This window comes from Haliotis cracherodii, unplaced genomic scaffold (genome assembly GCF_022045235.1).
Source record: "Haliotis cracherodii isolate W230 unplaced genomic scaffold, xgHalCrac1.p SCAF_9, whole genome shotgun sequence".
NCBI classification, from domain to species: Eukaryota; Metazoa; Mollusca; class Gastropoda; order Lepetellida; family Haliotidae; genus Haliotis; species Haliotis cracherodii.
Genome location: NW_027266343.1, coordinates 43675369 through 43698141, shown reverse-complemented (window position 1 = coordinate 43698141; position 22773 = coordinate 43675369). Strand labels below are relative to the sequence as shown.

General features: G+C 36.9%; 1 protein-coding gene across 6 annotated transcripts in view; it reads right to left on the bottom strand.

Moving 5' to 3' along the window:
- Positions 1-22773, bottom strand: part of LOC139452389 (fibroblast growth factor receptor-like 1) — a 113866-nt gene that overhangs the window by 5640 nt on the left and 85453 nt on the right. For all 6 annotated transcript variants that reach the window (XM_071233850.1, XM_071233855.1, XM_071233852.1 and 3 more), the window contains 4 exons: positions 12901-13176; positions 2173-2250; positions 1549-1827; positions 812-936 (listed from right to left, as the gene is read on the bottom strand). In XM_071233850.1, the coding sequence (XP_071089951.1) occupies positions 812-936; positions 1549-1827; positions 2173-2250; positions 12901-13176 (758 nt within the window). The remainder of the gene's footprint in view (positions 1-811; positions 937-1548; positions 1828-2172; positions 2251-12900; positions 13177-22773) is intronic.

The following is a 22773-nucleotide window of genomic DNA, read 5'->3' as shown; positions in this document are numbered from 1 at the left end:
CTAGCTCACTGAGATACCATGCCGCAGTTTAACATGAATACCCCACTCAGACACAGTATACTGACTCCGAGCCGACCAGTCCTTGTTTTAGCCCCTTAATGCCGAGCGCCAGACAGGGTAACAACAAGTACAATCTTTTAACGTCTTTTTGTATGACGCGGCCCGGGATCGAACCCTGGACCTTCCGCTCTCCGAAACAGTCTTGGGAAAATGATGATGTGAGGGATGTTTTCTTTCATGGGCATTCTTTGAGGATTGTCTTCAATAAAGAGATCTTAGCATTTAAATACCAGGCTTTAGTGAACTAGCTGTAATACAAATGTTTATCACTTGACAGGGGTAGTGCCCTACAAATTTCGGTCTAGTAATTTATATAACATAAGAACTATATATATATTGGGTAAAAAAATGGTCCATTCAGACTCTTGGACATTGTGGACTAGTGGCCATGTTTAAATCTATTTGTCATTACACTTATAGAAGAGAGCTATATGCTGCTGTCATATTACAGGTCTTATTTTAGGTTGTGAAAGTGTTTGCTAATCACTGTAAGTCGCCTCTTACAGGATCGGGTGGTCTGGCTCGGTGACTTGGTTGATGCATGTCATCGTATCCCAATTGCATGGATCAATGTCAATCATTGGATTGTCTGGTCCAGACCTGATTATTTATGCCAACCAGGACTTTCTGTCTCATTTCTGATCCAATAAATGAGATCCCATTATGTACCAGTTGCATCATAAGATAAGTTTTATCATCTAATGTCTGGAAAGACTGTGCAACCGTGCTGGTTAGTGAGCATTTTCCTTACCTGTATGTGTGGGTCAACAACACTGCGGACTCGGCACTGAAAGGATGCTGTTCCCCCATAGACTACCGATGTATTCTTGGGATGTGGAGGGATTAACACAGGCTTGTTCTTCTTCATCATTTTTTCTGAAAAAACACGCACATTTCATTAAATTATTTTCTTGATATTTGAATTCTTACACTTTGTATCACACCTGCTGCTGACATTTAAATGTCAAACACGGGTCCATTCATATTTGATAGAAGTGAATACAAGTTGTGAATGTCTTGTGCCCCGGCAATAGTTGCCCGATTCCTACTGTGACATTTGGCGCTACCTGATTCCTAGACATTCCATGTCTCCTTAATACACTGACGGTATGACCTGGATGGTTATTAATAAGACACACAGAAACCTTTCATAGTTACAAAACAAAATAGCTAAAGATAATGAATATTTTTTGTGGTATTTTTTTTTGCAGTGAAGCGCAAAATTTCATCAACATATCCCGAAAAATATTCATAATTCATAACTATATTTGTTCAGTTATATACAAAACAATATCTAAAGGATGTATAAATATATGATTTATTTATATTGAGATGATAAACAGTTTATAAATGACTCAGACAGATATATTTATACAAAGAGGCACAGAAAATCAATAACAAAACTAAATATATTCTTAAAGTATACAAACCACTTCAACTCAATGAAAATATAATGAGGGTGGTTAAGTTTTGGTATATTTGACTCACCTATCACTTCGATGGAGTATGTATAATTGATAGAACCGAGTCTGTTTGTCACAACACAGGTGTATTTCCCTGTGTCTATTTCCTTCACATCGTGTAGTTTCAGTATCCACATAGGATGGGAATGTTCGTTGTCTACGATTGGTTGGCCACCATCTTTGTACCACTGGACGTGTGGGCGTGGGTTACCCCTGGCTCTGCACTTTAACCTTGCCGAACTTCCCACTGGACGTAAAAGGACTTTATGCTTCATCTTGTTCTCATCAATAAAGGATGGTGCAGCTGCAACAATAGCAATAACAATGATATTAATTATAATATCAATAGTATTAATAATAATAATAATAATAATAATAATAATAATAATAAAAAATAAAAAAAATAATTAAAAAATAAATAAAAGAGATTCATATGGTAGTAGTAGTAATGATGATGATGATGATGTTGTTGTTGATGATGATGATGATGATGATGATGATGATGATGATAGCTTCATAGCGTTTTATTATTTTTCCTTTAAATATAATGTGTATTTCATAATCAATTTCAATTCAGCCTCCGAAAACTCTACCAAATGCAGCTCGGGAAACTACAAATAATTTGTATCATGTTGTTACTTGAGCATACCTCCTGCTTTCCTTAAATCTTCATCAGGTGACTGCAAGTATTCGTTGTCATTTTCTTTCACAATACCCTTCTCCTCATCTGTAAACAAAAGACATGTCATAAATATCTCATAGCATGGGAGAAATCTTTAACTTTACTACCTACAGCATAATTCTAAAATGATTTATTTTTCATGTGCCACAAATAAACCTTTCATAAACATCTACATTTTCCAACTGTAACCTATAAATTCCTTTTGAAACGGCATCTCCAATAACAGGTTTGCATGTTTGACCTTATCAAAGCAAAACTGAAGCATGCGATCTTGTGTTATTTCAATGGTGTCAATTGTTTAGCCAACATGGCTGCTTTACACAAAATGGCTACTGGAACACTACTTAGGTGACAACTGTGTCTGACATAGGAAAGGCTTTGAAGGCAGGCCTGTAATCAGTGGTGAGGATAATATTATAGTATCCAAACAGGTCAACATGATATCGGGTTTGGGTGGCGAAATGGAATGTGGGATCATGAGGGTGGCGATTTAACATAGAATTTACCTTTCTGGTTTTATTGTACGTTTGATGTATGTAATGTTTAGGCATGAATGAGAAAATGAAAGAGCAAATACACATCAGTAAGAATCAGAGTACAGGATACCGCCATTTGTTTTAGTAAATGTATGTAATGAGTTTCAGCTTCTTGTATTCCGACACTAACCACAGAAATACAGAAGAAAACACTATCATCAATCTTCTTCAATGTATTAATAATGGAAATTTACTTGCTGGTGAACATTATTGAAAATCTTAAAGACACCAGCACAGTGAGTCATAGAAATTTAAGACCTAGCCTGAATCGGCCAGCCAATCAATGTACATGAATTGGAGACTTAAATATCAACTACAAATCAAAGAATGCGACCAATCGCTGACCCCATTGCAAAGCTGAAGCTGCTGAGACTGGAGCCGCCACACAACTGAAATGAATTTGGGATTTCACACGCATTTAGCAAGGCGTACGCTTAGTCAGTGATAATTGTATCAAATCGACTACTCGCCACATCCCTATTAGCTCGGACTTCGCAGCCTCACTCTGATCATTCTCAAGTTTGATCAATGATTGCTGTACCAAACTATCTTTACATGCACGCAGTGCATAAACACGTATTTAAGCAAGGAGATGTGTACGACGAGGACGTTGTTGTCTGTATGAAGATAGGATGACACAATTAAGGATAGAATTTGGTTAGGATTTGCATGGTAGATTACTGTAACTGGCTTTCACGATGATGAATCATTCGAATGGAACATTTGCCTCATTGTGTTGACGTACCAAATTGTCATTGATCAAACTGCCAGAAATTCAGCAGCATGGTTTGATAATCTCAGAGGACCCCTTGTAAATCTGTTTTAAAACTCAGCAAATCGGCAACTTGAGGAATATTTTTCATGCAAACCCATTTATTCCGCCTCACGAAATTAATATTTGCACATATAATACCGTCAAGAATAGTTGTGCATATGAACCAGTAGGGAAGAATATCATTCACATGAATCTATTTGACATTTTCAAACAATGATTTTAAATCTTGGCTATCAGTTTATAACAGTGTTCAGTGTTTGTTTCTATTCTGATAGTCATTCATCATGAAGTCATTGAAATGCTTACAATGAATGAAGCATTGAAATTTTTGCAAAACCTGCATATTCATTTTGTACTTCCAAATTGCTATCAATACAATGATTAAAATTTCTTAAACTCACCAAACAAACAATTATTATTATTATTCTTGACAAATCAATGCAATTTAGAACCAAATTATTCATAATAAATTTGCTCCTTTTCTTAGACAGACATGTTCGCAAAGGTTACAAATATCTGAAGAATTATAATTGCCTAAATAGACCCAAGTGATACGCCTTTACAGCCAGAAATGTATACAATCCTGAATAGAAAACCCCTTACTCTTCTTTTGTGAGGTAGGAAAAAGCAGCTCAAATAATCTTCTCTCAGACACGGCTGTATTATTTCACCATAAATGGATTTCCTTTTTTACTCTGCCCGTCCAAGTCTATCATTTCGGGGTATAACAATCCTCGCTTTGAAGTATCAGTGTTGTGAAAGCTTAGGTGTTATGAGGCTATGTGCGGCATATACGCTTCAGCGATTCAAATGAGTATGGTTATCAAAAGACCCCTGTCTTGGAGATAATACACAATCTCCTAAACTTATGGACTTCTACACTCCTCGAAAACCAGTAACACTTCACCAAGGAGAATGAACTTGCCATACAGAGATCCCACTGACGCTTGGGCTATGGTACCCTATACCCGAGCACCTAAGAAACGTACATCTTTCAGTCGCTGTTATTATTACTAGCAGTTGCAGCACCTAATAAAATTATCTTAAAAAACAAATCATATCACAGCCATCTGTTCCTGTCGAGATAAGAATGGTCTTTTTCAAACATTCTAAATGGGTTTAATTTATGAGCTAATATATGGCTATTTGAGCTGAGAATGTATTTTTAAAAATATAATATTCTGAATGGATCTGATTAATATAAAGAAATACGTTATTTTCAGTTAATGCTTTTATTCTAGAAAAACGTGAAAAGATTTGGCTAAAAATAATAAGGAAATATATGGCTTATTTTTGTTGTGGTATTCATGGCATCTGAACAAAATTAACCACATCATCATCAGATTTCATCCCATTTATTTATCTCTTTTTCATTTATTTTTTATCAAGCAGGCTAGATACACTGATCATCCAGGGCAATGAATAAAACAACATATAAAATCTTCACAGGTATACTGCAGGGAGAAGCATGAGGAAAACGTATTGCTTGGGTAGTCTTACAGGCAATAGGATTTCCAGTGCACTAATAGATTGTTATGAGAGGCAAGTTGTGATGGTAATACCAGAACACCATCTGCGGTAAGACATGGTAAACAGGAGAACGAGGGAGTAAAACAAACATTGCCTTTGCTTACACTAAAGTTATCTGAAGGTAGTGTTGTTGTAATAGCCTGATAACACACACAAGGTTAAACTACTAATAATTATATCAAACTTTCAGCATATTTCAGTGATGGCAAAAACCTTTTGTGAGTGCTTCATTATATTTAGATGTCTGGGATTTTGTGGAAGGGTTAACTTATTTGCGATGAAAAGAATTCTTTAATTGTCACGTTTAATGTGAGTTACTTTTTTTTATAGGATTTAATTATTCTATTTCAGAAAATGTAGTTTGACAAAGCATTAAATAAATTGGTTACTTGACCTCATCATCAATTGAACAAATGTCACCAACTCCCATCATAGCAAAAACTTGACATATAATGCCGGCAATTGTTTTGTACATGACACTGAACTGATAACAACTCTGTCATCAAGATTTGATGATGACCCATTAGAACAGGAAAATGATAATATATTAATTTAAACTGACTAAGGTCACCAGGAAACAAAACATCAAGGCAGTCACACAAAGAGAACACCACACGAGCTGTAAACACAACTGACGGCCCAAAGGCAAGGGGCAGATAAGGGGTGGCACTTTTCACATTTTTTTTCAGGGATGCAAATCCAATGACTGGCAGAGAACCAAGCCCAACAAGGCACTTTAGGGGATTGTTTTACATCTAGGGGATACATTTCAACAATAACATTTATTCTCCCATTTGAATATCACATCTGTTCACTGATTACTCAATCTCAAACCATAGCTCTCTCATTACAGTTCACTTACTCACTCACTCGAATTCACAGCAAATAAAGAACCTTTGTTCATGTGGCGAGACCCAAGCTTTTTTATAAGTTCGTTGGATGATCCTACATCTGTTTGGGTTATTGTGAAAAAAGATTCCACAATCGACATTTCATTCCAACTTACATTTCAAATCAATAATCATATTTACTTCTGAAAGGATTTATCGCAGGTCCTTTTTCATATATTGCCATTATTAGATCCAGAAATTGTCAACATTGACATATGTTCCAAGGTGATATCAATAGGTTTACAACCATTAAATCTCAATAAAACCCACCAATAATAGCCAGTATCCATGTTAGAAAACCTTTACAAGTATTGAAATTACAATCTGCGCAAGAGGCTCAAGTCAATACAAAACCACGATTCACGTACCCATCTGCTCTCTCAATGACATCTGAATACATTGGACAGAAAATTGCTTTTTCATACAGCCACAGAGGAACACTGTATCTCTATCATTGCAGGAAGACTGGAGAGAACCTCCTTGTTCCTATTGTTGCAGCTCAGAAAGGCATGGACTGGCTTAAATTCATGGGGTACGAAGGGGCAAGTGCACAATACAATTCGCCCATACTTCCACCAGATGTGAAAAGGCAAAGGGAAAAGGCGAGAGAAATTGGGTATTCTGCGAGTCCAAGCCAATCCTGAGTGAGCAAGGCTTCAAAGTTTGTGTCATAAAGTACAGGGAATTACGAACCATAACGCACTGCCTGTTACACGTTATATCCACCAGCGCCAGCCCTACGTACAACAGTGTATCTAGGTTCTGCCATCATGACATTGTGGGAACCCAGGCTCTCATAAATCATACCAACAAGTGCGGCTGATAAAACAGTCACAAGTTGGCTGTTTGATGGAAGAAAAATGTTAATAAGAGTTATGTTGACACCAGCATGAACCAAAATAAGGCTTGAGTCAGTCCCCACTGCTGCAACTGCTGCGTAAATCTGTCAAGATAGGAGGATACACAGATACACCGCTCATTCCGTCAGAGCAGGTTTAATATATGGAATAATGTGTCATAACTAGTTTATATATATCCACCAAGACAAAAGTGGATGAGCATTTACTTTTTTTTTTTATTGTGTAGCTAGTGTCTGCTTGGTGCCAACTAAATTGGAACAAGCCTTTAGAGTTCTGCGGGACAAACTTAATATATAGTCTCAATCTTGTAGCGAGTGAGTCGTCATTAACACCCAATCCCGATCAGGTAGCCAAAAACATCAGGTAAGGCAGAAAGTGGGATATTCTAGTTTATTACAGTGACATGTTCCTACATAATCATATTTCTGTGACGGTTACCATGGTTACTGTTTAACAAATCTAGTATTCTAGGTGTCAAATTTGTGGATAAATTGATTTAATCATGACATTTAATCATATTTATTGTGCAGCAACTATACTAAATCCAATAGTTTCTCCTATCTGACATTCTACTAATATCCAGGAACATTTAGTAACGCTGTAACTCTGTTATTTTCCTCCACACAACAATAGTGCATTATTGTAATCTGCTTATCTCGCGACAACTCGAACATCCTAACCTGGCCATTGTTTACAGTTTTATCACATGTGAGACAATACTTTTTCCCACGCCAACTTATCTTAAATTGCATCGTTATCACCTGTCAAAACTGATACCAAAATCAGGTGACTTTGACTAGCCAATTACAGACGAGGATTTTCATCACTCAAAGCGAGATAACTAATTTTCAGGCCACAGCTCACAAGACACCATTCACATGGCGACACTGAGACAAGGAAGGACCTGTCACATGACTAACCCCTGTCAGTGTGATGTTGTGTGCTACATGTACTATGTACAGAGTTAGATACCGTATCACACTCACATGTTGGCACACAGAATAATTTCAGTAATATACCATTATCAAAATAATAAAATAAATATTAACAAAATATGAATATTCACTAAAATGAATAACAGTGATATATCAATAAATACAATTGATTAAAATAGATGACATGATCTATCATGACAGATAGGTATTTCAGTGCATAACAATCATACCATTAATTAGCAATAGGCTTACCTGGCAGGAGTGATTGACAACTGTCAATCAAATGTCACATGCCATGGTGTGAATAATTCATCATATATCTACACTGTTGTACTCTTGGCTACTCTGTGATGTAAACAACAGGGAATATACAGTCAGCGTATTGTGTATTTTCAACTTTTGATTCACTGGTCTTACCTCTGTAAATTTAAAAAATGTGTTATCTATCAAACAATTACTCTAAATGAAAATAAGCAAATAAGACCAATTATCCTAAATCTATTTTTTTGACAATATTTACTGCTTGTCCGTCCATAAACATTTTCACACTGAAATATATACAGATATTACACCACAATGTATGAACTAAATCTTAACCTTACCCTATATTATGACCCAAACAAAAGAATTTCTCTTTAAAAAATACGGTTTCATCTTCAGCCCCCACCTTTCCCAAGAACTCCCAACAAGGAAAGGAGTGAAGTTCATGAATACTCCCAATGGCCTGTTAATTGACGAGAATTTCACACTTTATGACTCTACAAATAAACACTGGTGATATATAAGCAGTTGGGGGCTGATTTAGCGCTTGCTATTTTGTGAAGATTGCCCCCTTTCACGCCAGTCGGCCATGCATGTTGACTCAACCCCGTATGACTAGTGCAAGGCACATATTGTAGTTGGTCTCTTGTCGCTCTAGACTTTTAATAACAATTAAAACCATTTAAGACAAAATGAAAGAACTGCACTTAAGTTTGCTGCCCCTTAATGCACATCCATTATTACGCAGCTGAAATTTGGGCTCGGTTTTCAAGGAATATGGATTTTGTTCAAAGAGGGATTTATAGCAAAGAAAGCAATTCCACGTACGATCAAGAAACTTTGTAGACCTGGAGATTAGTGGAACAATTTTTTAAAAGGTAATTGATTTTTTAAAGGTTCGGGGAATTATTAAGATGCCTATCTGCCTGGAAATGGCAGATGTTTGTAAAATAGACGTCAACTATTGTCCACTCCTGACAGTGGTCATTCGTGTTATTTCCTCAACTATTAACAAGGCAATTTTCGTTCAGGCTGAATTGTTCAATTTGGAGGGGTTTAATAGAAAGAAAATAACAAGGCTAGTCTCTCAAGAATTGAATATGGGCCCCAGCAATTGGAAACATCTAAGATGGGTTGTATGCTGAAACCTTCTCACCAATTAAGTCAACTGATCTGCCCCAAGGGCTATGAAGCATGACGGAGATATTTGGACAAGCCCCTAATCAAAGATGGCTGAATATTGGCCACCCAGCAAGTGAATAAAGGGTTGTTTTGCCCTGATGGCATGACATTGGTTCCTGGGAGGAATTTGCCAGAAAAAAAAGACAGAATTAGATTTATGAAACGATTTAACACCTCAATCATTATCAAACTGTTAAATTTTATAAATATTACATTAAAAAAATTGTTAGCTTTTTTCGACATAAAATAAATAGCAGCAATTGTTTTTCATATTTCATGCTTTTGAGCGAATATATCCAAATAAAGAAACACATTTTGTGTGTTAAATTTGTTTTTTTTTCGTCTAAATTTACATATAAGCAAATAAAGTTGATTTACAGGTGTAATGCAAAAGTAATGAAGTCGAGCGATGCCGATCACCCTGTAACTTTGTAGGTGTGATGCTGAATATGTTTCATGCACAGATAACCCATCAACATTGTGCATGCATGCATGCATACGAGACATAACATGACATGGCATGACAATATTCAAATTTCACAAAGTGCACATCCCTCCAGACAAGCGCTACCGTGGCGACGGAATAATTGAGAATTCACATCTGCATCCTCATCATTGCAACCTAACTTTTTCAAAATCGGAAATTTAATCAGGCAAAACTTCCTACTCCTTCAATGGTTAATTTCCTGGACGTAGTTTTTTATTAGCAGTTAAAAGTTGCCTTGAAGAAACATAGTTAGATTAATTCAAAGAAATGTTGATTGAAATATCTCTCACCCATCTTGCTGTTAGAACTAAAATAACTTTGACCTACTTCAGGCAGCAAGGTGTACACTCAGGTCCAAAGTTTACTCAAAGCTAAATAATAAATATGTGAAATTATTATTATAGTTGTAGGACATTAACTAAATGAACATCATCAATTTTCATAATATTAATTAGAAAGACAAATTGTATGATTTATATGCCGACAAAGCAGGAACTAGTCTGACATAAATCGTAAGCAGGGTCTCTCCCGTGACATTGACATATACTGCTGTTTGACATTCAGAGATCGTAAAACAGTGACAATGGCAGCCAGTGGCATATTAAGATCATGATTCATCATACATCAGATAGAGCTATTATCAACTTCCTTTCTTGACCTCCACCAAGGGGCAGAGAACTCCTAATTTATTTAATACAAATTAATTTGTGATCTTCAAACCCCTATCAAACAGGCCACCATACTTAGTGATTTGATCTGATAAATGTAGGCGAGTTTTACTTGATAAATCAACATGGACTTAACAGGGAGTGTAAAAGAGAGAATGATTAGTGATTTGACTTGGGAAATTGTGATTTATGTGACAAGGTTGATATAGAAAGTGCACAGATAGTGATAGGATATGCAGGTCAAGAGAAATACCTTGGCCTGTGCTATAAACAGCCTCTTAAGCCTATGTGACAAGTTGAACTACGTGGAAAGCATGGACGAGCACCTGCACCTGTGACAATGTAACCCCAGGGAGATTTTGTTCCGGCTGATAAAATTAGCAATACATAATTAATGGAATAAATTGTCCCACTCAGTAGTTTTTGTGAATGATCCAAATGCTGCAGTTTATATTCCAGTCCTACAGTGAGTTGATTAATTCAGCAATTCACAGAAAAAGTTGAAAAATAGATAAAATAAAATAAAATTAATATACATATACACATAGCATGTGGTGACAGATGATACTCCTATCTTGGGGAAGCAGGTGGATTAGTGTTATTAATTCTTGGTCACATTTATCTAGAATCCATTGTACAACTTGATGTAATCATCACACAGGAGTAGCTCCAGCCATCACAACACAAACCTCTCCACCGAATGCCATAATGGATGTTTTCACAGAAAATTCCAGTCAGATTTTACCCTTTGTCGGTGTTACAGGTCAAGGGTCACATGACTTTGTCACTGGGCAAAGCCATTACCAGCTCTGGTCAAACACAAACATGGTGACCAGGTACGCTGGGAGAGAGGCTGTTATGCAAGAAAAGGGGTTTGTTTGGGCCCTAATCAAATGGATCGTGTATGTTAGTTTGTAAAGAGGATTTCAAACCACTGTGTGGAGAATGGTGGCCAAACACTCACCAAACACTTTTGCCCTAGTGGGCATCTATGATAAGACTACCCTTGAATGGCCGACATACCAGATCCTTCTTGTTCAAATACCTAACACTGTTCTAATTCAAAACTAAAACCATACAGAAAATAGGCAGAAATAATGCAAATGTATTCAACTTTCAATCATTCTGTTTGAGGAAAAAAATAAAAAATCGAGCAACGGCATATTTGTAATTCCATACTACTGTAGCATCATGGGAATGTTCTTACCAAGTGAACTTCGCGGTGGGAGACATGTCTGAGAACATGTAGATTGTACTCTGCTGAAAACAGATTGTACATGTCATTGCCATATTTCCTCCTTAATACTTCATACATCATTCTGTACACATTGTGCATGTCAACAGATGCAACCTTTTCCGTATCAATTCTCTTGACATGTCATAAATAAATTATCAAGTTGTCAAATATTCCTAGTGTTTTTTACAGAATTGATGTTGCTCCACAACATATGAAAAGATGTTACTGCAATGTCAATCTAAAAACTCTGCCAAATGGAATATTCGAATCGACTCCCATTACTGATTAATGATGCCCCAAATAGGTATTTCTATCATCCTTGAAGCTGGTGTATGTATATACTTAGCTATATATCTACTTTCAAAAGCAGTAGATCAATAATGGTTTGACCTTATATATTGTATTCCTAAAACCTGTTTGTTATTTAGAAGCATACTAAAAGATTCATGGACCTTGAAGTCTCCATGTGGCAATGTTCTTGTGGAATGTGTACCAATACCACACCAACCATGGCAACGACCTTCATTAATTAATCATGCAATTATATGTGTCAAACCTGCTGATAATTATGTTACTAATGAAGTACCTTGATCCTGGTTGGTCACAGTTGGTATGTAAATCAGCCAGCGGGTAGCACTGCCACCCGTGGCGGAGCCATGCATTTACGACAGAAATAGTGAGAACAAGGTTAAACTGTACTGACTCCAGGCACCTACCGTAGTTAAACCGTTAAACCGTAAACACTAGATCATAGCCATGTTGCAAAATAACACTACCTGGTTTTATCCGTCAAAATATATCATTAATCTTGGGAACATGGGACATTTGGATGTACAGTCCTTCCAATGACACCCACTGCTAGTGTTGTAGAGTATTTAAGTCAGTAAAACAATCCATGGACAAACCCCAGCCAATAGATAACATTTAAAATTATTTAAGGGGAACAGGGTTAGACATGCTTTAATACTAGTTCACCAGAAATAAGGATTAGTTTGTTATCTCCTAAAATCAATGTTACAAAACCACTAGTCCCAGATGAGCTGTCGTCAAGTTGGAGGGTGTCTACCAGTGAGGAGGGACTTCATTGAAAAGCAAACCCCAGGGCCTAAACAAAGTAATGTTGTGTTTCTGATTCAGCTTCACTTTTGGAAATTGGAAGGGTGGGATTTTTTCTGCAACAACCCTGCATCTATGTTGGAGAAATACTGTATGGTTAGCATTTTTTTGTATATTTTTTAGGCCTCTTTTTTGTCACGGATAGTGGTACACTGAAAAAAACACCAAATTGTCGAGACAAACCAATTGTTAGGTTTTGACAGATTTCTGGCACTTACCAACAACAATTAGTGTGTAGTTGATGTTGATGTGTCCAAAGCCGTTAGTTGCTTTACAAAGGTAATTTCCAGCATCGTTCATTTGTACTTCTTTTATCCTGAGTTGCCCATCGGGTGTGACCTTGAAGCGTGTCTCTCCAGGAGGGATGTTCTTGCCATCCTTCTTCCACTGGGTTAGTGGCAGTGGGTCTGCCTCCACTGGACACTCAAGGCGTGTGTTTTTACCAAGCTTTGCTATATGTCGTTGGTATGTATTCCCAGATATCTTTGGGGGACCTGTAACAATAACAATAACAATAACAATAAATTTTTTGAAAGGCAGTTAGAAGTGATACACAAAAGAAAGAGAATGTATGGATGTTATCTTCTTTATATACTTACTCCTTCTACAGGAAAATAATAATACCGTATTCGACGTAATAAGCGCCCAGGGCACTCTCAAAATAAGAAACAGGGGGTGCTTATTAGGATATTGTTTTGATGGAAAAAACAGAGTTGAAAGATAAATTTTGACATATATAAATACGACAGATATATTTATTGACCATAATTAAGGGTGCATATAACACATGCGTGCGTATTAAACACAAATATATGTCTTGTGAACATTGATCAATCGGAAGGGGTGATAATTGGGATTGTTCACTTATATATATTATAATATATATTATCAAATATCGCTGTGGGCGCTTATTAGAGCGGGACGCTTATTACGTCGAATACGGTAATATATATTTTACAGTCAATACATGTTTTCCTGACAGTATAACATGCTTTCCCACAATACATGACATATACTGAACAAAACAAGTTATTTGAGAATATTCCTATGTAATTGTGTGATTACAAAAAAAATGTCCACCAAAATATATGATCTCTTAACTTGTTTCGTTCAGTATATAATTAGGTACGATATTTCTTTCACATTCTGCCACATATACCTGAAATAACGACAATGCATATTTATGCAAAATATCTCACTAATATAATGAATAATCATGATTATTTAAACCCTATCAAGGCAAGGACTCAATATGTTAATACTAGTGTTGTAAAGCTAATCTGAAAGCAAATGAGTGAGGAAACTACTTGCATGACAACTAGTTCTAGGGGCATCAGTACTTGTAGAACAACTACCACAGAGATGAGTGAGTGTAGTATGATGCCATTATGGTGTCTCATTCTGTCTCAACGTTGTAATGTAACCAGTGTTTTCACAGAATTCACCACTAACGGTGTCTGACCAGTCACAATTGACAATGTCTACCTGCCTCAGCATGTTATATTAATAGCATATTCACTCAAAATATTCTCTACACCTTTTCCATCCCAAATCTCATTGACAATGATTAGTTGAGGAGATGAGCCTGCATAGACTAATACACAAAAGGCGGTACATAATTACATGCTAATAGCACATTTATCTCAAAATACTCAATGCATTTTCCATCCCAAAACTCATTAAAGATATTAGTTTTGAGGAAAGCATTCCTGCATAGACTGTAGCAGACAATATGAGTGCTCCTGGAACATTATGCCCTCAACGAAGTTGACACCCTTGCACTACGCTCCACAAAACTCAGACAAAAATACCATATTATATTTCAGTGTTTCTGATCAACGCTACAGTCCCAGGGTGGGAACCCTTCTCATAAATTGTAAAAAGGGATTAGTCTATCGTAGAGATTTCTCCCTCAATTCATTCACATAAAGGACTGAGGCAACAATGGGGGAATATACAGGTTAATATGTTCAGAAATCTCACTGCAGTTTAAAAAGCGCCCACTGCATGAAGTCTGAACAAAGCTGCCACAGAATATATTAAGTCTGGACAGTTCTGTAAACGATGGAAAAAGTCAGCTCATTCATTCATTTTTTGGTGACCCTCATTCACAATGTGAAACATTTTAACCATTTGAGGAAGGACTTTTGCAATTGCCGTAAACTCTCTGAAATGATTCATTTGATCACTGAAAACTACAACTTATATATTTAAGACACTTTGTAAAAACTAATGATCTAATCATACATACTTGACAAAGTAGACACAATTCATGGATATCATACATACTTGATATAAACTCTAAATTATAGCAGTCGATGGATTGTATTGAGACACTTTACATCCTATGACACAGACAGTACATCACATCTTCCTGACAGTGGTATCCTCATCACTTCTTCCGTCCTGGTTATAATTTCATAAGCGAAACTCCATCGAATCCTCCAATCTGGGCAAGGCAATCTCCAGTACCTAGCACTTCTGTGTAATACACTATCGACTGGGCTGATGAGTTGGGGGAAATGTTCGAAACGTCAAGGCCATATTGCTGATGAACATTCAATATTTCATTCTTATAACTCAACAAGATTACTTACAAATTGCTTTCTTGTTAACAAGCATCCTCTTAATAATTCAAAAATGCCAAAAGGCCAAGTAATTAATCTGACCCAATGGGGAAATAGATTACGTGTTTTTCAGTATTGTTCTGTGTACAGAATTGTTTGCATTAACAAAGTTGAACCTTGCACATCCTGACTTGCAGGGGTATTCAAACTCACTGATATTTTCACAGCACTCAGCAATATTCCAGTTATAGGACAGGGGCCTGTAAACAAATGTGGGCCAGACAAACCAGTGATTGATGTGAGAAACGATCCAAGTCATCTTGGTACAGTGACAATGCAATAAACCAAGTCACCAAGCCTTATGAGGCTATCCATAAAGTTGCTCCCATGACAAGCATTGGTTGACATCCCCGATGGAACAATACATTAAGTACAGTGCTTTCAATACCCTGGAACATCACTTAGTAATGACACTGTGATATATTTATTCGAACATCCAAGTTACAAGTAATTGCATATTCACTTTTCATACCATAGTTATTGTTAGTTAGTTTACTGAATACCTACTTGAGGTCTCTAGAAATTTCCTTTGAAGATGACCATGTCTTGCTTTCACATGTATCATCTTATGAGCAATGTTAGACTAACGTCTAGTCTCTGAAATGACCTATTTTCCAGAAAAAAAAGGTGTTAAATTATAGTTATAAAATATAATAAAAAGAAGCTCAGAGACTTTCTTCATTTTCATGCAGTAACCTAGACTTGCCAAACATTATAGACTTGCATGGGCTGTATTGGATATATTTGTTTCAGGGTCTGTATGACAGACTAGAGCAAAGTGATCACCAAGAAGATGGTTCCAGATCACTAACTGAGTATGTTGTCAGAAAAACAGCAATAATTGTTCAATCTGCATTTGAGTTAAAGCATGTCCCGACTAAAGGGGTTATGTTCTGATACTATGTACCCATTTCATTACTATCGTTAAAAATGTTGTAAAGGTCGTGAAGATCTCCTTTGAAATTTACACCCAACAGAGAAAGAAGCCAGCTATGTATCTGGCATTTGTAGACATCACCCAAATATTTTATCTTGTGTAATGTTATTTATGTAATGGCTGTTCAATTGTGTTATCATGGCTGTGTTTCCCAAAACACACCATTTATCAGAGTACAAGTTGCTGCTACAAGACCCGGGTCCATGTGGCGTGTTGAACAATCCACAGACAAGCCCCAGCCCATAGATAACTGTGTAATGGGAAGAAAAAGACACTACATAAATCACAAGAAGCTTGTTTCACCCCCAGCCTTTGGCCTTGTTGTTGGCAACCTTTCCCATCTTCTGTTTGACTCTGACATTTTAACATGGGTGATTGGCCCCAATTGATGCTATTAATTCAATGGAGATGATTCTATCAAGCTTGGGGCCCCATTCCCTCCTAGGAGTATTTTAGGCAAGAGAGTAAGTGTAGTTTACACGGTGGAGGAACTATTATTCGGTGAGTGGAAGCAGCTGTGCAGAGAGCTACAGTGGGGCTAGGGCGGTGTGGGACACCTTAGACTAACCTACCTCCCCCTGGAAGAGGGGGACTAAAGGGAGGGCACACATGTGTAAAACCTCTGGAAAACAATGAAACCATACCATGCCTATGTGGTCTGATTCTAATCTAAACTGTACAATACAATAGGGAAAAACTATATCTTACATTGAAAAAGACTGAATGTTACACCCACTACTTGTTCCGTGCCGAGAAAGAGGAAGAAGGAACAGGAGATGGTAAAGAACTCACACCATGGTAAAAGTACATTTGTAGAAGTGGAAACAAAAAATGTAAACTACAATAAAAAATGTTCTTATGTAATTGATAAAGTCTTTTAATTTTGTTCTAAATTATAAGTTTGTACAATAAATGCTGTCCTTGTATGTGTTTGTATTTAAGTGTAATATTTTGTTATGTTTGGCACATAATAATGTTTGTCTGGAAATTAGAACCAAATGATTTCCTAACTCCCAACTGTATATACAGATAATTTCCACGTGTTATCTTTTGTGTTGCAGTGTCAAGATTCACCTTAATTATGTTTATTGATATTTTCAGGAATACTGTGTCGTGTAATTAGCTTTTCTTGAAGAACAATCCTTGTAGCAACATAGCCTTCACGAACATCATTTAACTCATGAAACCCGAGTCAAATGTTGCATTATTTGTCTTGTAACCATCCTCCATGAACAGTCCTTCACTCATGAGAGATGCTCTCAGGCAATGAGGTCCTTGCCATTCACTGGTAACTAGCTTGATAAATTTTGCCAATTAGCCAAACATTTTCCTCCAAAGTTTGTAGCAAAACGCTGACATTCTGTGCCCATCTGTCGCTACTACAAGTGTGTGGACTGACAGACGGACACACAACTCCACAGACTCTTGAAAAATAACAGATCACCGTTACTAAAGCCAGCCCAGCTAGCAATGCGAGCTACCAGATGGTTGCTGCGAAAAAACACAGGATGAAAATGTCGACTCGAAAACTTCCCCCATGTTTTTGTTATGTCAAGAGTGGGATAACAACCAACGATGGATATCTCGTGGAAAGGCGTCTAGTGTAGTCGACTGCTCTACCTCACAATCCACTTCTAAACAGCTCTTAGGAAAATATCACAAGAATAGCTAGCACTTGGTTTCATTTTAGAATAAATAGTTGTGACCCAAATGTCCTGGAGAAATGTGTGATTTAAAATTTGTGAAATTTATAGTGTTCAACAGAACACAGTCGACAATCTCGCATTGAAAATGATTGGTATATCTACGATAAATCTGTTATGTACACTCAGTCAGGTGACCTGTCGACCTGTCACATGACCAAAGCACATGCAACTAGTTATAAAGATGAATGATGAACCAAATTGTTCACAGAAGTCAGCTCTGGAAAGATGCAAGCTCCTAATCTACAGAAACAGATCAACACAGATTTCCATACAACTATTTGGAACAACTTAGGCTTATCTGATAATACTTTCTTTTAAACTACCTCTTTTTAAGATTTTCCACATAGCGCTTGTCACTATGGCGTTTTTCTTACATCAGGACAGCTGTGGTTATCGTTCTAATGGGATAGGGGCCCAATCTTTGCAAAACTTTAAATTAAAAGTCAGAACCCCCATTTAGTTCCTGTAAAAGATCTTTTTAGAAAATATTCAAATTTGGTTCATAATTACATTCTTTCTGAAGGCAACAACTTCTGGCACAGAATGTGCAAAACGATCGTTTTTACAATTCTGGCTATGCTGTATGTACCTTTCATTTTTTAGGTTGAAAAATAGACCACACAAACTGGCAATTACTCCCTAAGACTTCCAAATTCAGCAGTTCAGTACAAAATTTATTACTTGTACTTAACAGCAAAATCAATGGTTTAGCATTTTAGAAAGGTTACAAATTGAATTTAGAATTGATAAAAATTCAAGCTCAGCTAATTCAATCAAGAAAAGAAAATTACAGCTAGTAATCAGTCATGAGGGAAGTAGTCTCATCATGGCAAATCCATAGGGGCTGGCACCAGCTTGTGTCCAGCATGAAATGATTAATAGTTGTGTGGACAGTATCATCTGCTGACAGCCATGTGGACAAGATCATTAATCATTGGTTTATGGAGTGGTCACTCTCAGCCAATGAGTGGACACTCGGTTCCTGAGTACTACATCAATGGCCGCTTGTTCTACACCTGTCACCTTGACCACTCTTACACCAACTCATAATTAGGACACTCTGCTACTATAAATTTAATACCAATTGACGGAGTATTAGTTTACATAAATTATATTCATAGCAATTAATATCTCTTGATAATCAATAATCCTTAGTTTTGGTCACAACTGTTGTTCCCCCATCATGGAAACATTGAATAGCTATTATTCAACATGATAAAATCATTAAGTGGGCGATAAAATCATTAAGTGGGCGAAGAATTTTTCATCTTAGTTTCATACTACTGCTTTGTTTCTTAGGCACTCCCTTCTGTCCAAAATACAACTTGTAACATTGGTCAGCCTTGTTCGACCACATTTGCATCAAATTACATCTCACCCTCCTCAGGATCTCTGCAGCTTTTGCTAACCTTACACTGGCAATATACGAAATAGAAAACACAGAGTAACATTCCTTATTATTTCCGTCTGTTAAAACACCCGCGACAATGGCTTTATGTTTTCTGTTTTCTGCATGAACAAGTTGAACCACATTCAAACCCGAACTTCATAAGAAGCCTTTTGTGTGTGCCAGGCCTGATTTGAAACGGTTAGTTTTAAGTTCCGAAACATCTGCTGCATGGCCAAACCTACACCACATGCTAAGATGCTAATTAAATGTTTTAATGAACAGGCCTTCATCACAATGGTCGCTAATGAGAACCATTATTAGAACAATGTCGGACAGTCAGTACACTGACAGTGATGGGCTTTGTTATATTATAACCAGAAATTGAGGTTAAATTCAAATGCCAAGAAATACATTAAACAAAGATTTCATGATGTAATGTGAAACATTACAATGAAAGTATGAGTAATTGTATTACTCTGGTCTTGGTGTAATGAAATAACCCGGAGTAATGCCAGGCTTAAATCATGTACAAACAAAATAATTATTTTTAAGTACAGGTATAAAAAAACCTGGATTTTCCTAGTCATCATGGTCATTGAAAATACCAGATCAGAGTAAAATCCCATCAGCAATGTCATTTTTAAAACCCAGGTATTTTGAAGATGCATTTCATCAACAATGTACACACGAAGTCAAGAGCAAGTGAAACAAGGCATTTTGGTATTTTCTCGTAATATATGTAGAAATATTTGTCATTCTCCAAAACCCAACAGGTAGACTTGAAGATGAGTTTCATCAACAGTGTAAATGCTAAGTCACAAGCATACAAACATAAGTCGATGTTTGCAAATCATTTTGGTAATCATCTCCCCTAATGCTGTTGACTTATTCCTAGTCAGTACTACAGGTTTAAGCAGTAAGTAAGTGAATGGAATAATAGGCATATACTGAAACTGGGCTATGTTTGTCAACCAACCACCGTCCCTGCCTCACCTGCGACATCAAAGTACTCGCAAATTGACAAGATCGTGGAAATACCAGTACGAGTCCCACTTCCTTCCCGCCCACTTCCCAAACATCACACAGGGAATGCAACTCAGTCCGAGTCGATTTCAGCCTGGTACGCAAGCAACACAACCACAATTCACACCCCTGGTCTTCATGATGTAATTTCAGTTGTCTATGGCACAAATTAATCCGCACTTCCTATTATGTCATGTCAACATACATTTAGCACCCAGGCATCAAATTATTACGACATGCTGGTATATGTTAACGAGTTATTAAAAGAGATTTCAATTCTTATGACTTGAAAGCATATTTAGCATACAGGCATCAAATTAACCTGCACTTGCTATTACATGCTGGTATATGTTAAACGAGTTATTAAAATAGATTTCAATTCTCATGACCTGAAAGCATATTTAGCGTACAGGCATCAAATTAACCTGCACTTCCTATGAAACAGTGTATCAGTGTTACAGGGATCAGCATATAATAGCAGCCTCTGATCTTGTCAGCTCAATGACAGCAACTCAGAAGAAGAAAAAGAAGAAGAGTTAATTCATATGTTATGCATCTGTAAATACATGAGAGTTACGTCATATGACAGCATATATAAAATTACAATTACAGGCACTCAGCCATAGGCCAACGACACATAAAAATCATTTAAAAACATTATTAAAATTGAAATTTGAAATCATGTTGCCAAAGATACTACAGAGTCCCAAAAAATAATAAAAAAGATAAAGAAAAATATAAAGAAAAATATAAAAAAAATTGAGTACAATCGACACCTCATGCATGTAGGTGGTGACACTATCCGCCAGTCTATAAATCCACTGAACTCACCCGAATCCTACCACTGCCACATGTCCATCACCCACCCACTAAGATTCATCATAAACCAGTAGGCTGACAAATGTCACATACTTCAAGTCTGCATACATGACAGGTGATAGTGATTCATGGTTAACTGACCACACTGGGTATTCGTTATTGTCATCCGGTCAATGTAATTTACTGGATATACATTAAGCGTGACCGCATAAAATCATGACCCTTAAATAAGAAAAATGTATGACAATGACCCCTTGAAGAGAAATCCTTTCCAGTGAATGCACATATTTATCAGAACCCGAACAACAGCCTGAGCAGGTGGGCAAAGAAAAAGGCATACAAACAATTTCAGATCTTAAAAAATATTAATAGGAAAAACTATGCCAAATATACCCACATCGAGTTGTTTCATGATCAGAATACAATCACGAAACTGATCCATTGTAGCTATCCATTCTCAACAACAATTGAAACTTAACTTTCATCGATAGATAATACATACAGAACCTTATCAATACATTGTTTCAAGTCACCTTCACCTTGACTTAGCCATCTGTTTGTACAATGGCACTTTAATTCTGACTCTAATGTCTGTTAATGGTTAAGTTTGCTCATGTGGCTATTTAGTCTAGTAACAGGTTTATCTTTATCTGAAAAAGGGTAGAATTATTGTGCTCTTCGTCGGTGGACTACCATGTTATCGTCCGATCCAAACACTTCAATTATTCTAATCTTCAGCTGAACTGTTTCAGATAACTACAACATTTGAATTTGGATCCCAAGGGACAGCTATTTAACGCCAAGACCGGGATTATCGCAAAACAGCCTGCACCAGTTCAGCTCTTCTGTTTTAAAGGTGGCAATGTTCAAACACTTTTTCACGAGGTTCGTGTTGACTTTGTATCAAATAGTGATGTCGTCAACTGTCCAAGACAGTAACGCGCAGGTGAAGATGGAATGAGATACAGCTAAACTTGTTAGTTGATTACCTGCCGAGATACACCAGTGTCAGAATAAGGAACAGCAGAAATGAAACCATTATTTGATTGGACTCAAACTGTTAGAATGTATCTTGTTTTCAGGAACAGTCCAAATGCTTAAAACAAAGATGGAGTTATAATTTACCCAATATTTGCTGGAGAACATTTCATGTGATACATTATCCCTTTTCTATTGGAACACTACAATCAAAATACCCCACACTGACAATCCTGTAAGCAACATAAAACCTTCAGTATCAATTTGATCTACACAGACGACCATGATAGTCAAAGAAGGGGAAACGGGGAGAACAAAATACCTCCATTGACATTCAAAATGTGAAAGCTCAACCGCAGAAAGCCTAGAACCTGAGGAAGGTGTTGGCTTCTTGGGTCTACAACAACAGCTAGGTGACTATCTCCATCACGGGATACCTCAACTGTGGTGAACACAACAGTACTAGAGGCTCACAGTCGGTGAAGCCTCTCCGAACGCGAAACTTGGCGATAAGACAGATAATGGTCTGTCTGAGACAGAACAGAATTGGATACCAGCTCACAGCTATTCTGGGATTGCTCAATAAGAAAACTTTGGCCATCAGATTTAAT